At 53.8% G+C, this 12,990-nt stretch overlaps 1 protein-coding gene across 1 annotated transcript in view; it reads left to right on the top strand.

The window, feature by feature from the left end:
- Positions 1 to 12,990, top strand: part of PLXNA4 (plexin A4) — a 285,370-nt gene that overhangs the window by 212,914 nt on the left and 59,466 nt on the right. The window contains exons 18-21 of the mRNA XM_006016338.3: positions 128 to 362; positions 1,811 to 1,953; positions 5,700 to 5,968; positions 10,066 to 10,132. Of these exons, the coding sequence (XP_006016400.1) occupies positions 128 to 362; positions 1,811 to 1,953; positions 5,700 to 5,968; positions 10,066 to 10,132 (714 nt within the window). The remainder of the gene's footprint in view (positions 1 to 127; positions 363 to 1,810; positions 1,954 to 5,699; positions 5,969 to 10,065; positions 10,133 to 12,990) is intronic.

Genomic DNA, 12,990 nt, shown 5'->3' with positions numbered 1-12,990 from the left:
TGGGGTGCCCAGCTCAGGTGCTGCTGCTACAGGTGTAACTTTCCCAGTCACTGAGGGACAGACGGAGGTCCTGGGAGCTCCTGAGTCTGGGGTTTTCTGACATGACTTTCTCCTGATTTCCCCCTAGGCTCGGGTGGGAGGGATGGAGTTCTCCCCTGGGATGGTCTACATCTCCCCGGACAGCCCACTCAGCCTGCCTGCCATCATCAGCATTGCTGTGGCTGGGGGCCTGCTCATCATTTTCATCGTGGCCGTGCTGATTGCCTACAAGCGCAAGTCCCGGGAGAGTGACCTGACCCTGAAGCGGCTGCAGATGCAGATGGACAACCTGGAGTCCAGGGTGGCGCTGGAATGCAAGGAAGGTACGAGGGATTGGAGAGGAGAGGCCCTGGGGCCAGAGAGTCTCCTCTCATTTGGGAGGTCACAGCAGGTAGAGCAGGGGTGGGCAATTTTTTCGGCTGGTGAGCTGTGGAGGGCTGCATGGGTAGCCCCATCCTTTGACAATTGCCTTGCTCCCTGGTAGCTATCTTGGGACTGGACATCCCACCCCCTAACCCCTGACCAGAAATCCCTCCCCTTGCCTCCCCACTCCAAATACTCCTTTAGGGAGTCGGGAGGAGGGTTGGCATTTCTGAACCAGAAAACAACCAAATCATATACTTAACTAGAAGTCAAACACCTACTATAATATATATTAATTTTATTACAAAACATATTTGTCATGATTTGTGTTTGTATACTGTACATAGAAGGGATTGATTGCATAGACACTCAAAAATAAAGTATTGCACTTTTATATTGTGTGTGTATGGTGGAGCGTGGGGTGTGGTTGAGCGTGGGGGTATGTATGGTGGGGTGTGGGGGTGAGTGTGTAGGGTAGGGAGTATGGTATGGTATGGTGTGTGTGGGTAAGTATGGTGGGGTTGGGAGGTGGGTGTGCATGTGTGTATGGTAGGGGGTGTGTGTGTGTATGGTAGGGGATGTATGTATGTGTATGGTAGGGGGTGTGTCTGGTAGGGTATATGGGTGTGTGTATGCTTATGGTAGGGGGTGTATGTGTGTGTCTTTGTGTGTATGGTGGGGGTGTGTATGGTAAGGGGTGTGCATGCATATATATGGTAGGGGGTGTTTGTGTGCATGGTAGAGGTGTGTGTGTGTGTATGATGGGGTGTGTGTGAGTGAGTATGATGAGGGCTTGTGCGTATGGTGGGGTGTGGGTGTGTGTGTGTGGGTTTGTGAAGGGGTGTGGCGGTGGGGGGGCATAGGGTATGTCGGGGTGTGTGTATGTTGGTGGGATTCTGTGGGCAAGGTCTGGGTGTGTCAGGTTTGTGAGGTATGAGTGAGAGTGGGGGGTGTGGGGGCCCACCACGCACTCCCCCTCATGGCGCTGCCGGCAGCATCACCAGGCGGGTGCTCAGGGTGCTCGTGCCTGGCGCAGGTGCTGGTCCCCAGCGGGGCACGGCTTCATCTTCTCTAAGCAAAAGAGTACCAGAACCCAGGTTCTGATTCAGACCCAGATCAGTTCAAACCATCTCCTTTGGCTGGCCAAACCACGCTGAGAACTGGATTAGCTGAACCCCTTTCTCAGTGTCTGACCCCATGCAGACTTTGTGTGTCATCAGACCCTGGAGAGAGGCTGACAGGTGGGGAAGCTCATCCCACTACTTTGCCACCTTCTCCATCCATTTATTCCCTCCTCCCCTCTCCTGGTACAGGCTATACCAGCATGGGGGGCAGCCCAGCCCTTTTCAGATAGTGTCAAGGTACAAAACCAGGCCAGCAGTGTAATGCAAGTGGGTTTTTGTCTCAGCTTTTGCAGAGCTTCAGACGGACATTCACGAGCTCACGAGTGACTTGGATGGTGCTGGGATCCCCTTCCTCGATTACCGGACCTACACCATGAGGGTGCTTTTCCCAGGCATTGAAGACCACCCTGTTCTGAGGGATCTGGAGGTAAGAAAGAGAATAATGAACATCTCGTCCCACCTGCTCACCCGGTGCTTTCCCATCCTGTCCAGTATGGAAGGGACACCATTGCAACGCCAACAAGCTGCACGTCACACAAGCTCAATGCAGTGGGGCGCAGCCTCTTTCCATAGGGCATTAAGCTACATCATCATCTCAAGGCATAGACAGACGTCAGTGTAATCAGCCTTACATCAGTGCAAAACAGTCGGCAACATGATACCGATGGTACTGACCATCAACTGAGGCAACTTCTTAGTCTCACGGAGAGTTACCCTGGAAAGACTCTGGGCTGAACCTCTGGGCACAGGTTACACCAGTTTCGATGGTATGTGTCCACATCCATCCTGGGGTACTCTGTTACTAAAGGGAAATGGTTATTACCTGTCCCCTGTCCCCTAGTAACCAATGTGAATTATCTAAGGAATGTGTACATCTATCCATGCAACAGGGCCCCCACAGAGCCATATACCGACAGCACAGTGTACCCTGGCGTCTGGCTCCTGTCTTTCTTTAGCAGGGCTCAGAAATGATTGGCAGCACCCAGAGGAGATATTTTGTTAACACGTGGACCATGCTCTGCAACTGCTGAGCATTGTCCTAACAAAGGAGCCTTCAGTATAATTCCACTTGGTCTCAGAAGGGCCTCAGGCTCTCGGTGTTTTTCCCAGCATCGTCCAGACTGAACCCCTGGGTGGCAGGGGCAGGTAGGGCCGCTGTGCCCCCGGAGCAGCCTGCATTACATCACCGGCGCTAATGAGCTCGGTACGCCTGATACCAGTCCCAGGTGAACATCTGCCTGCATTGCAAAACCACTTCAGAGTTTGGCATGGCCAGCGGCTCTGCTACAGGGAGCTGGGCTGGGCGAGCAGGAATGCGTTGCAAGCCAAGACCAGGGTGTGTGCTGGCAAGGTGCTCGGCAAAAATTTGGCAGGCTGTGTGCTTAGGAGAGGCCCAGGAGTGGGCTAATATAGGGAACACTCAAGGCCAGGGCTGAGGTGCTTTGGCAGCTCTGCGCACAGGCTGGACCCAGCACAGCAGCTGAAGAGGACACAGCCGGTGCTCTCTGAAGCCTGGAGCAACGTGCTTGCAGAGAGCAGTCACTGTTAAAGCACCACTGCTACCAAGGGTGGGAGAGACCAGTTGTTTCATGCCCCTCAGTAAGTACAGGGGTGTCTCTGATGCCACTTGCCAGGAACTGGGGCAGCTGTTCCCTTTCCACCGCAGCCACGGACTTGCAGCATGGACTCACTCTGGGGCTCCTTCTGCTCTGCTTCATGCAGAGGAGCTAACGCAGCTGCAGTGCGAGCAGAGAATAGCGTTCCCTGCACACACACACTCGCCCACACAGGCCTGTGCACCCAAGGCCAATTCTGGTTTCACAAGCCTCATTGAGGGGAGCTGAGCATAGGATTTCACCCATCCAATGTAGGTATTCACACGCGCTCCCACCTGCACACTTATGCCCCTACACATATGCATCCCTACACACAGATCCCTAGACGTGCATGCATGCAGATGCACACACACACCCCTGTATGCCCATATACATGTGTTCACACGTACCCCTCTACATGCCCACATGCATGTATGCATGCCTTTGTACACACACACACACACACACACACACACATATTTTCCCTTTGCTGCCAACTGGACCTTCCAATCCCAAGAAACTGAACCATTTCTTCTGTCCCCGCCTCCCCCTCCGCTTCACCGTCATTTCAGTACAGGCATCTTTTTCTCCCTGCCCTCTAGACACCAGCAGCTCTTTCAAGAACAACCCCCTTTGCTACAAAAAGGCAGAGCTGGGCTCCCACCTGCTTCCCTGGCTGCAGAGCCAAGCAAGAGTTAAAAGGAGTGAAGTGAAGGTGTGCAGTGGGCCCGGGTCCGGCCAGCCCAGGCTCCCCTACAGAAGCTAATTGTTGGGAAAAGGCCCAACACGGGGCCCATTCTGAGCAGGCTCCACTTGCCAGCGCGCTTGCTAATTAACTGCTTCCAGACCCGGCAGAAATAAACTTTTTGCTGCTTCATAATAGCCCGGGGGTAGACAATATTAAACATGCAAGCGAGTGAGTTAGGAATAATTATTACCTTGCTGCCTGGGATCAGGGAGGGTTTTGATGGTTTGTTTGCATTGCTTATTTATTTCTTTATCGCTTTACAACTCGATTGGCAATCTGCAAGCTCCGGGAAAAATGAACGCCCCTTAAGGCAGCCCCACGCCAGCCAGGCAGTTAGACCCTGGTTCCTGCCATTGTTTCAAGCCTCGGTGCAGCTCCTGTCAATAAGCTGCATTGATGCTCTGTCCTGCAGATGGGTTTGTTACAGCAGAGATCTCCGAGGAGATGGGAGTGAGTTGGCAGGTCGCTGCCTGGTGCCCGTATCTGTACTTTGAGGTTATTCAGCACCTCTCGATGAAACGTGGTCCAGGAATAGCAGGGGGCGAGGATGCAGGGAAGGTGTTGGTAGAGCTGGGAAAGGGACTGAAAGGATTGGCATAGCTCTGTGGGTTGGTACCGCATTGGCAGCCCAGGTCTGGGGTGCAGCTCCTCCCTGGCAGAGCTGTGGGGCAGGACCAGGGCTGGACTCATCCTTGCTGTAAGTAAAGCTCGAGGTGCAGAGCAGGAGAGGGTCTGAATGGTAACGCTGCGGGCAAAGGGGCAGGGCAGAGGGCAAGAGCTGCACAGCAGGGGATACTGCAAGGAGGGAGCCCAAGCAGGTTGAGAAGGAAATAGCAGGGGGGTGGAGGTCAGCATTGAGCTGCATTGACGGCTGCACAGGGAGCCCAGGACTGGAATAGCAATGAGTGCTGCAGGGGAAGCTGCCACTCATCAGGAGAGCTGGACTGGAAGAGCAGAGGCTGTGTCAGGGGAGGGCAAAGGCACATTGGCAGAGCCCCTGGGACTGGAGTAGCAGGGGCTGTTTCCAGGTAGAAGCAAAGTCCACGGGACAAGGGAGTGGGCTGCGGCGTGGAGGGTATGGACAGGTCGGGGTGCTGCCGGTCACGACTGAGATCCAGAACAATGGCACATGCTTCAGGTCAGGATCGAGGGAAGCTGCCCTAGGGGGTAACCTTGCAGAGCACACGTCCCCCCGCCTTCTGCCTGGATCTAATCAATGCCATTAACTCTTCACCTCTGTGAGCACAGCATTCATGGAGGGACAGAGAGAGAGAAATAACAGCATCACCTCACCATTTCCTATCATGCAACTGAGTGCACTCTTAAATTTCTACCTTTGTAATCGCCCACTTTGGTCCTCTTTCCTCCTTAAAGGACCCTCCGTGCAATCGAAGGGTAACTCACCTGTGCGATGGACATAGTTAATGTTCTAGATTTCTTGTAGCGTTATTTGGGGACCGACAAAGCCCTTCTGCCATCCCCATCCTGCCTTCTGCTCAAGACCAAATTCTGTGCCCTGAAGTCCTAACGCATCAACTTGGGTGGGGGAAAGCCCTGTCTGAGTGGGGAGGCTGTGGCATGGGGCAGAGTGGGGATGGGTTGGGATGAGCTGCATGCTGTGGGTGGTGAGGGCATGGCCAGTACGACCCCATGCAATGAGTGGTATGAGAAGGGATGGGCAGCGCCAGGCTGGTAGGTGCTAGGTGTAGAGAATGGGATGGTCAAGCACGGTTGGCACCGTGCTCCGAAGTCCTTACATGGCACAGAGAGACTCCTTGAGGGGCAGTTAATGTCTTGACATTGAGGGCAGCTCCTTTCTCCTTGCACCAGGTGCCTGGCTACCGGCAGGAGCGGGTGGAGAAAGGCCTGAAGCTCTTTGCCCAGCTCATCAACAACAAGGTGTTCCTGCTGTCCTTCATCCGCACCCTGGAGTCCCAGCGCAGCTTCTCCATGCGGGACCGTGGCAACGTGGCCTCGCTCATCATGACCGTGCTGCAGAGCAAGCTGGAGTACGCCACCGACGTCCTCAAGCAGCTGCTGGCCGACCTCATCGACAAGAACCTGGAGAGCAAAAACCATCCCAAGCTGCTGCTGAGGAGGTGAGTCACTGCTGGGCTGGAAATCACATAGTGGCATGTGTGCATGCACCACTGCCCCCCATGAGCCAGGGCAGAGGCCACGGTCTCTGCCAGAGGAAAGGGCCTGATTCTGTTCGATCCTGGTTGCAAAGCGGGGTAGAAGGGCAGGACGGTGCAGAGCAGATCTCCCAGTGCCACTTGTGAGTGGTTTTCACTGAAAATTTGTGTCTCCAGGGCAGGACACGGTCTCTCTGCAGAAGCCATTCACTACCTTATGGGGAGTCACTGGTTTATCTTTATGCAATGGCACCCTGCAAAGATCTGTGCCCTTTCAACCACTTTGTTTCTCATTCTCCCCCTCCCTGTCTCTTTTCCTGTCTTTGCAAGTCTCCTCTTGTCCTTACCTCTGAATTTCCCCACCCCCCCGCCGTAACTTGTAGTATCCAATGGATTTCACTCTTCCCCTCTCTCCAGCCACGCCAGTGATCAGTGATTAAATAGTGAATGCTGATGCTGAGCTTTATGCTTTAGCCTGATCCTTTAATCAGGTGGGTAGGGTCAGAGGAGTTTACACCTTGGAGTCAGCACTTCAGCCTTGACTTGCAAACTCAGGCAGCCATCAATGCTTGGCTTACCTTCGGGTCACACCTAGACCAACGTCTCTGCAGCCAGGGGAGCTAGAAAGGTGCTTTATGATGAATGGAAAGGCGGAGAAGCTAATTGTGCCCCCCTGGCAGAAATATATCGAGAAGTCTGACATTCCTGGGTGAGTGTGCGCATGTGTGTCTGTTTGTGTGAGTGCGCACACATGTAAACATGTGCTCACCACTGTCTTCTATTGGATGGAGCCAGAACTGCTCCTCTGTGTGTCATAGCCCCTGGAGAGGCTCTGTGTTCCCCGGGGGCTCTGAGGGAGGTGTGAGCCATGCTGTGAGGGAGGGTTTGACCCGGCCTGCTGTCTGTTGTGGAGCAGCAGGAGGAAGTGGAGTGACTGTAGTCATCTTGCAGCAGCATCCTAGCCTTGCTGGCATCTTCCCACTGCCACCCCAGCAGGCTGGCTGCTGTCTCTGAGTCTCCGGCTTTCACACAGTCTCCTTCCCCCTTGGTCTCTCCTCTCACCTCACTCCATCCCTTCTCCCTTCACTCCTGCTCCTCCTGTCTCCCAAGCTCTCCCTTCTCCTTGTCGTCTCAGGGCTTCATTCCTTTTCTCCGTCAGCCTAAGCCACCCTCTCCATCCTTGGAGATGGCATTTGGGAATGGGAGCCAGAGCACAGAGGAGCCACCTTCCTAGTGCCACTCATGGGAGTGCTGGCAGAGGGACTGGGCTGGTTCTTTATGCAATGGAGGCTGCCGCCAGGCAGAGCCCCCTGATGTTCGGCCTGAACGCCGGTCCTTGGGGTGGTTCAGCTCTCAAATTATGCTGAGCTGTCTTCTAGGCCCAGCAGCCATGGCGGGTGACCAGCCAACGTCACTTTTTCCACCCCACATGCACAAATGATGCCCCCCACCCCGTGTTTGCTGAGCCTCAATGCCTGGATGTCAGGCCTCGCTCCTTAGCATCAGTCAGAGCAGAGGGAGGTTCCTGCCTTGTAGCTCGCCTCCCCTCACAGCAAGAAATGCTGAGAGCCCTGCATTGCATGGCTCCATACCATCCCTACACTGTGCCCCATGCCTGCAGAGGCTGGATAAGATGGGCTCAGGATGGGCAGTGCTGCATTTGCCTTTGTCACAGCAGAGCTGAGCTTCTGACATGCTGTGAGCATAGGGCTGGAGATCCTGGGCTGTACGGTGCAGACAGGCCCTGCCCCCAGGTGCCTGCTACCCTGCAGGTATTAATCCACATGTGGCAGTGGGGGCTCAGAGCCCTGTGCTGTGTGACCTAAGTTAGGCAAAGCACCCCATGCCCTGTGACCTTTGCACTGTACTAGGCACAGGTTGTACAAGCTTGAGGAGCACCAAGCTGTTGGACGTGCTGGGAACATGGGTCACATGAGCACCCTGCTGAGAGATGCTGATTGATCATGGCCATATGTGGGGCAGCCAGCAAACCCAACTGGTGAAAGGCAGTGTGTGAGCTCCCAGCTGTGGGACCCTCCGCTTCACAGGCCGTTGGGGTGCAGTGAGTGAGTATTGGGATGCAGGGCTCTGTGAAGGGGCTGACTGGCAAGGAAGGATCTCTGCATGGAGACTCTTGGGTCAGCTGGGAGTGACAGGGATTATAGATTCATAGATGTTAGGGTCGGAAGGGACCTCAATAGATCATCGAGTCCGACCCCCTGCATAGGCAGGAAAGAGGGCTGGGTTCAGATGACCCCAGCTAGATACTCATCTAACCTCCTCTTGAAGACCCCCAGGGTAAGGGAGAGCACCACCTCCCTTGGGAGCCCATTCCAGACTTTGGCCACTCTAACTGTGAAGAAGTTCTTCCTAATGTCCAATCTAAATCTGCTCTCTGCTAGCTTGTGGCCATTATTTCTTGTAACCCCCGGGGGCACCTTGGTGATGGCCAAAGTAGGGTAGTACCAAGCTACTATCTGCAGCTGTGTTTTCTGCTTCTATCATAGGGAATGGATTAAGGATGCATGTGGGTCAGATGGGATTGGGAGTGCAGGTGCCAGGTAAATCAGCTTCTCTCACCCCCAGTTTGTTCACAAAGTGACTCTGGAAACAGTGAAAATATAGTGGAAACAGGGTTCAAACTAAAGCAAGCAGTAGCGGGAAGAAGCAGTCTCCTATTCTCTGCTCCAGAGCAGCAGAGCTCTGCTTTGATTGAGACCACTGCCAGAATACAAATGCACAATCAGGCTAGCACAGACCCTGGCCTGCTGTCTTCTCCCTCCAGAGCCAGCAGCCTCATGCTCATGCATGAGAACCAAGAGCAAAGCTGCCACAGCTTGGCCAGGGCATCAGGAAACACCACGAGCAAACAGGAGGCATTAGCAGTGACATGGGAATCTTGTCACGCCAGCAAGCTTGGGCCTGTGATGACCAGAGACTGGAAACCAGCTTTGTTCTTGCCATGTGGAGCCACAGATCCTTGCCTTGGTGCCACAAAGCTTGGCATCATAGGACCATAGGAAAGTAGGGCTGGAAGGGACCTCATGAAGACGCCTGGTTCAGCCCCTGGCTCAAGGATGGATCATCCCTAACTAAACCAGTGGATTATGCCAATGTGACTGGCCCCCAGTTTTGCCTGTCCTCACTCAGGCAAAGCTCCCACTGAAGAATCAACATGGGCTTTTGCCTGATTAAGGACTAAATATTGATGGATTGTGGGCTCAGGCTTTGCCCCATGAGTTTTCCCTTTTATCACCTTCAGTACAGTCAGCAGATATCACCACTGTCCAAAAAATGGTAACCAGTGAATTACCTTCCATGGGTTAGCCCTGTGGTCCTGTGCATCTTCTGGACTTTCCTGCTGTTACCCTCACAGCAGCCCTGGGCAAAAGGATTGTGCTTTTCCCCCGCTCCAGCAGGTTAGCTGGGCTTAGGGGGACTCAGTGGTCTCACTGTAAGGTTGTGGTAGGAGCAGGGATTGGGACTCAGGTGTCCTGTGTGCCAGGTCCAAATACCAACCCGACACCCATACCAGCCAGGCCCCCCACACCCAGTATGACCAGACCCTGATGGTCACACCTCATGCCAGGCTTTTGTTGGGGTACAAGAGAGGTGCAGTTGGACCCTGGAGCCTGCCCTGTTGGGCATTTCTGGTATCTCCCTATTTCTGCATGAAATCCAGGATTTATCACCCCAGGATTTAAAACTGTAATACTTCCCCCTTGAACCCAAAGCAGGATGTCGAAGCACCTCGTAGGGTGGGGAGAGAATTAACAAGGTTCCTTGAACCACCAGAGAAAGATGTAGAGTCCTCTGATGCCTGGGTAAAGATGCTGGTTGCTTTGGCTTTAGCCTGATCTTTGCTTTGCTTTGCTTCTTCCAAGGAACAAACACTGCCTGTTTTGCCACCCTAGTGGGACCAAAAGGAGCCACCACAAGTACTCCTGTTGTGTGCTCATCACCTCTTGCACTTGGCAGTAAAATGCCCCATGATCCTTTGGCCTGAACACCATGACTAACCCGTCTCTTCCATGCCCTTTCTCTTCCTGCGGTGATTCTAGGACAGAGTCGGTGGCAGAGAAAATGCTTACCAACTGGTTCACCTTCCTGCTCTACAAATTCCTCAAGGTAAGAGGAGGTGGTATGCTTGGACTCCTGACTGTGCCATTCATACGTTGTTTTTGGCTCTTAGAGGGTGCCAGTGCTTTTAGACATGCCAGAAAGGAGGGCTGCTGTCATTAGAAGGTCACAGGTCATGACAAGAGGATGTACATGAAAGCAGTTGTTTTCTCCTGGCCCAAGAAGCTGGTGTGAGGACTGGCTGGGGATGGAGAAGGTGGCGGTATGGTGGTATGGGACGCTGGCAGAGGGTCCAATGGGTTGCTGGTCTATGTGTAGACCGTGTGCAGAGATGAGTTTGGGGGACTAGTGTGAGAAGGATGGGGAATCAGCATGCAGGGGGGAACTCAAAGTGCAGCAGGAAGTCCACACTCAGGGACAGAAGAGCCCTTTCTGAGGTGAGGTCGGCCTCCATCCAGGAGAACTCATGATTCCTTTTCTCACTGACGGCTCCCTGGGACCATAGTAGCTGATGAGGTCTCCTCTTACTGAGGTTGTCAAAGCAAACAGATGCAAAGCCTCTATTGCTTTCTACTGTTCTCTCATATAAGACTTATCTCATGACCTTCACCTTGGTCATAGACCTTTCCGGTCATAGTGCAAACTAGTGATTGCTTAGAGCAAGAGAAGCTCCAAGCAACCTCCTCTTGCTGTGGCCAGAGCACAGTGCTGGGTCTATCTGGGATCTCAGGTCTATCTGGGATGAGTCCTCTCTGCTTCCCTTAATGCACGTATCTGTATCCTAAAACTGCCAGCTTCATCTCTGCCAGCAGAACAGCCAGAGAGATAACAGATTACAGAGACTGGCCCTCATCTTCCACCCATAACAATAGTGCCTCCTGACCAGGCCTGAACCAGGTTGACAGGGAGGTGGGTGTAATAGGGGGCCATCTCCAGGGCAGTCAAGGACTCCTGGCGGTGCCCCAGAGTCCCCTTTATTTCACTCTACTTTTGGGAATAGTCTCCCCTTCTCTCGCCTGCCACATCTTGATGTTTATTTTGGTTCTCAAAAGGGAGATTGCCCCAGGGGTTCCCAATCGGGTCTTCACTCCAGAGCACCCAGAGGTGAGGAGCTCCTGCCTTGTTGGCTAATTGCATGGCTACATACCATCCCTACACTGTGCCCCATGCCTTGCAGAGTTATATGAGTATTATTCCCTCTGTTGGGGTCTCAGCCAACTCGGCCTCTGCCCCTTTAATGTAGATAGGCTATCTAGCCTAGACCCACTGTGTCAGGCTTGGGTTTGAGGCAATGACTAACTCAGGGATGGGCAAAGTTCAGCTGACAGCCTGGATCTGGTTGGCAGTGGACTCCCATTTCCCAGCTGCCCCTGTGCATGGCTGGGGTCGGTCTCCTTGGAGACCCCAGCCACAGCTGCATGGGAAAGCTCAAGGCTGGAGTTGCCATGGAGACCAGCCGCAACTGTGCAGCAGAGCAGGGCAGGGGGCTGCTCCGGAGCCACTGGGATCTTGCAGGGCAAAGACATGATCTGTAGCCTGTATTCTCTGGGCAGGGGTGCACAGGCAAGGGGTCATGGCTCTGCCCCTGCTTCAGACCAGACTGTCACCACTGCAAGGAGCTGGGGAAGAGCAGTGATCCCCTGCTTTTGCACCACTGCACAGAGCGTACAGGATACAGATCACGGCTCTGCCCTGGCTTCGGAGCAAGGTGCCCCCATCGCAGGATCCCGCTGGCTCTGGAGAGGCCCCTGTCCCTGCTTTGCAGTGTACACTGCCAACGTGACTGCAGCTGGTCTCCCTGGCAACCCCAGCCTGAGCTTTCCCCTGCAGCTGTGGCTGGGGTCTCCATGGAGATCAGCCCCAGCCATGCAGGCAAGGGCTGCTGGGAAATGGAGTCCAGCTGACAGCCAGATAAGCCATTTTGCCCACCCCTACTCTAATCAATCTCCTCCCACCTCCATGGCCCTGGCCCCATGTAGCTGTGCCTCTCTGGCGCTGGGCTCTCTGGCTCTGTAAGTGTGCCCCTCTGGGCGCTAATGAGGCCTCCACCTCCCCTTATAGCCTCATCCCGTACCCACCGGGTTAAACTACAACATGACACTAAGCCCCTGGGCTATAACAAAGTAAAAATAATAGAAGCAGCATGCCTGCCTACCTTGGGCTTCTTCACTCCAGGTGCTATGTCCTGTGCCCTGGCCAGCAGAGCTGTTTTCTTCCAGGCTCTGGGGCCTTCAGGAGCCCCACACTCTGCCTCCCCCTGGGCTGGCTGCCTCCCAACCCCCGGCTTATATAGCTCTGGCCTGAGCTGTCCCCTGGCCATCTGACCCTGGCTTCCCTGAACCCTTGTTGTGGTTGTGCCCTGAAAACTGTGGCCTTAATGGGGCCACTCCCCTTTCTAGTAACAGGGCTAGGGTTCTCTGTTATGCACCTCTGCCCCTTCTCTTTTGTCTGGGGATTTTTCTTCCTCTCCAAACCTTCCTCTTCCTCCTATTGTTATGAGAAGAAGTCGGCGCTCACGTTTCAGGTCCCTGGACTGCGTGCCACTACAAAACAGCATGGCTGAAGACTGAGAGCCCACCTCATTAGCCTTGCATTGTTTGTCTTCATGCTCTGCAGCCATTGCAGCAGGGCATGATCAGTGGTTAAGATGAATTCAGGCCCCCACAAATAGTACCAAAGTGTTTCTACCACCCATTTGATCGCCAGACACTCCTTCTCTACTATGGCATAGTTCTTCTCAGGGGGGCGTAATTTTCTACTTAGGCAAGAGGGTGTTCCTCATCTCCATCCTTTTGAACTAACACTGCACCGATGGCTGTGTTTGATGAATCCATCTGTACCATGAAAAGTTTATTAAAATCCAGTGTATACAGCAGCGGGGGCCTTTCACCTCCTGAAACACTCTT

This window comes from Alligator sinensis, unplaced genomic scaffold (assembly GCF_000455745.1).
Source record: "Alligator sinensis unplaced genomic scaffold, ASM45574v1 scaffold268_1, whole genome shotgun sequence".
Classification (NCBI taxonomy): domain Eukaryota; kingdom Metazoa; phylum Chordata; order Crocodylia; family Alligatoridae; genus Alligator; species Alligator sinensis.
This window is presented reverse-complemented; position numbering and strand designations above follow the sequence as displayed.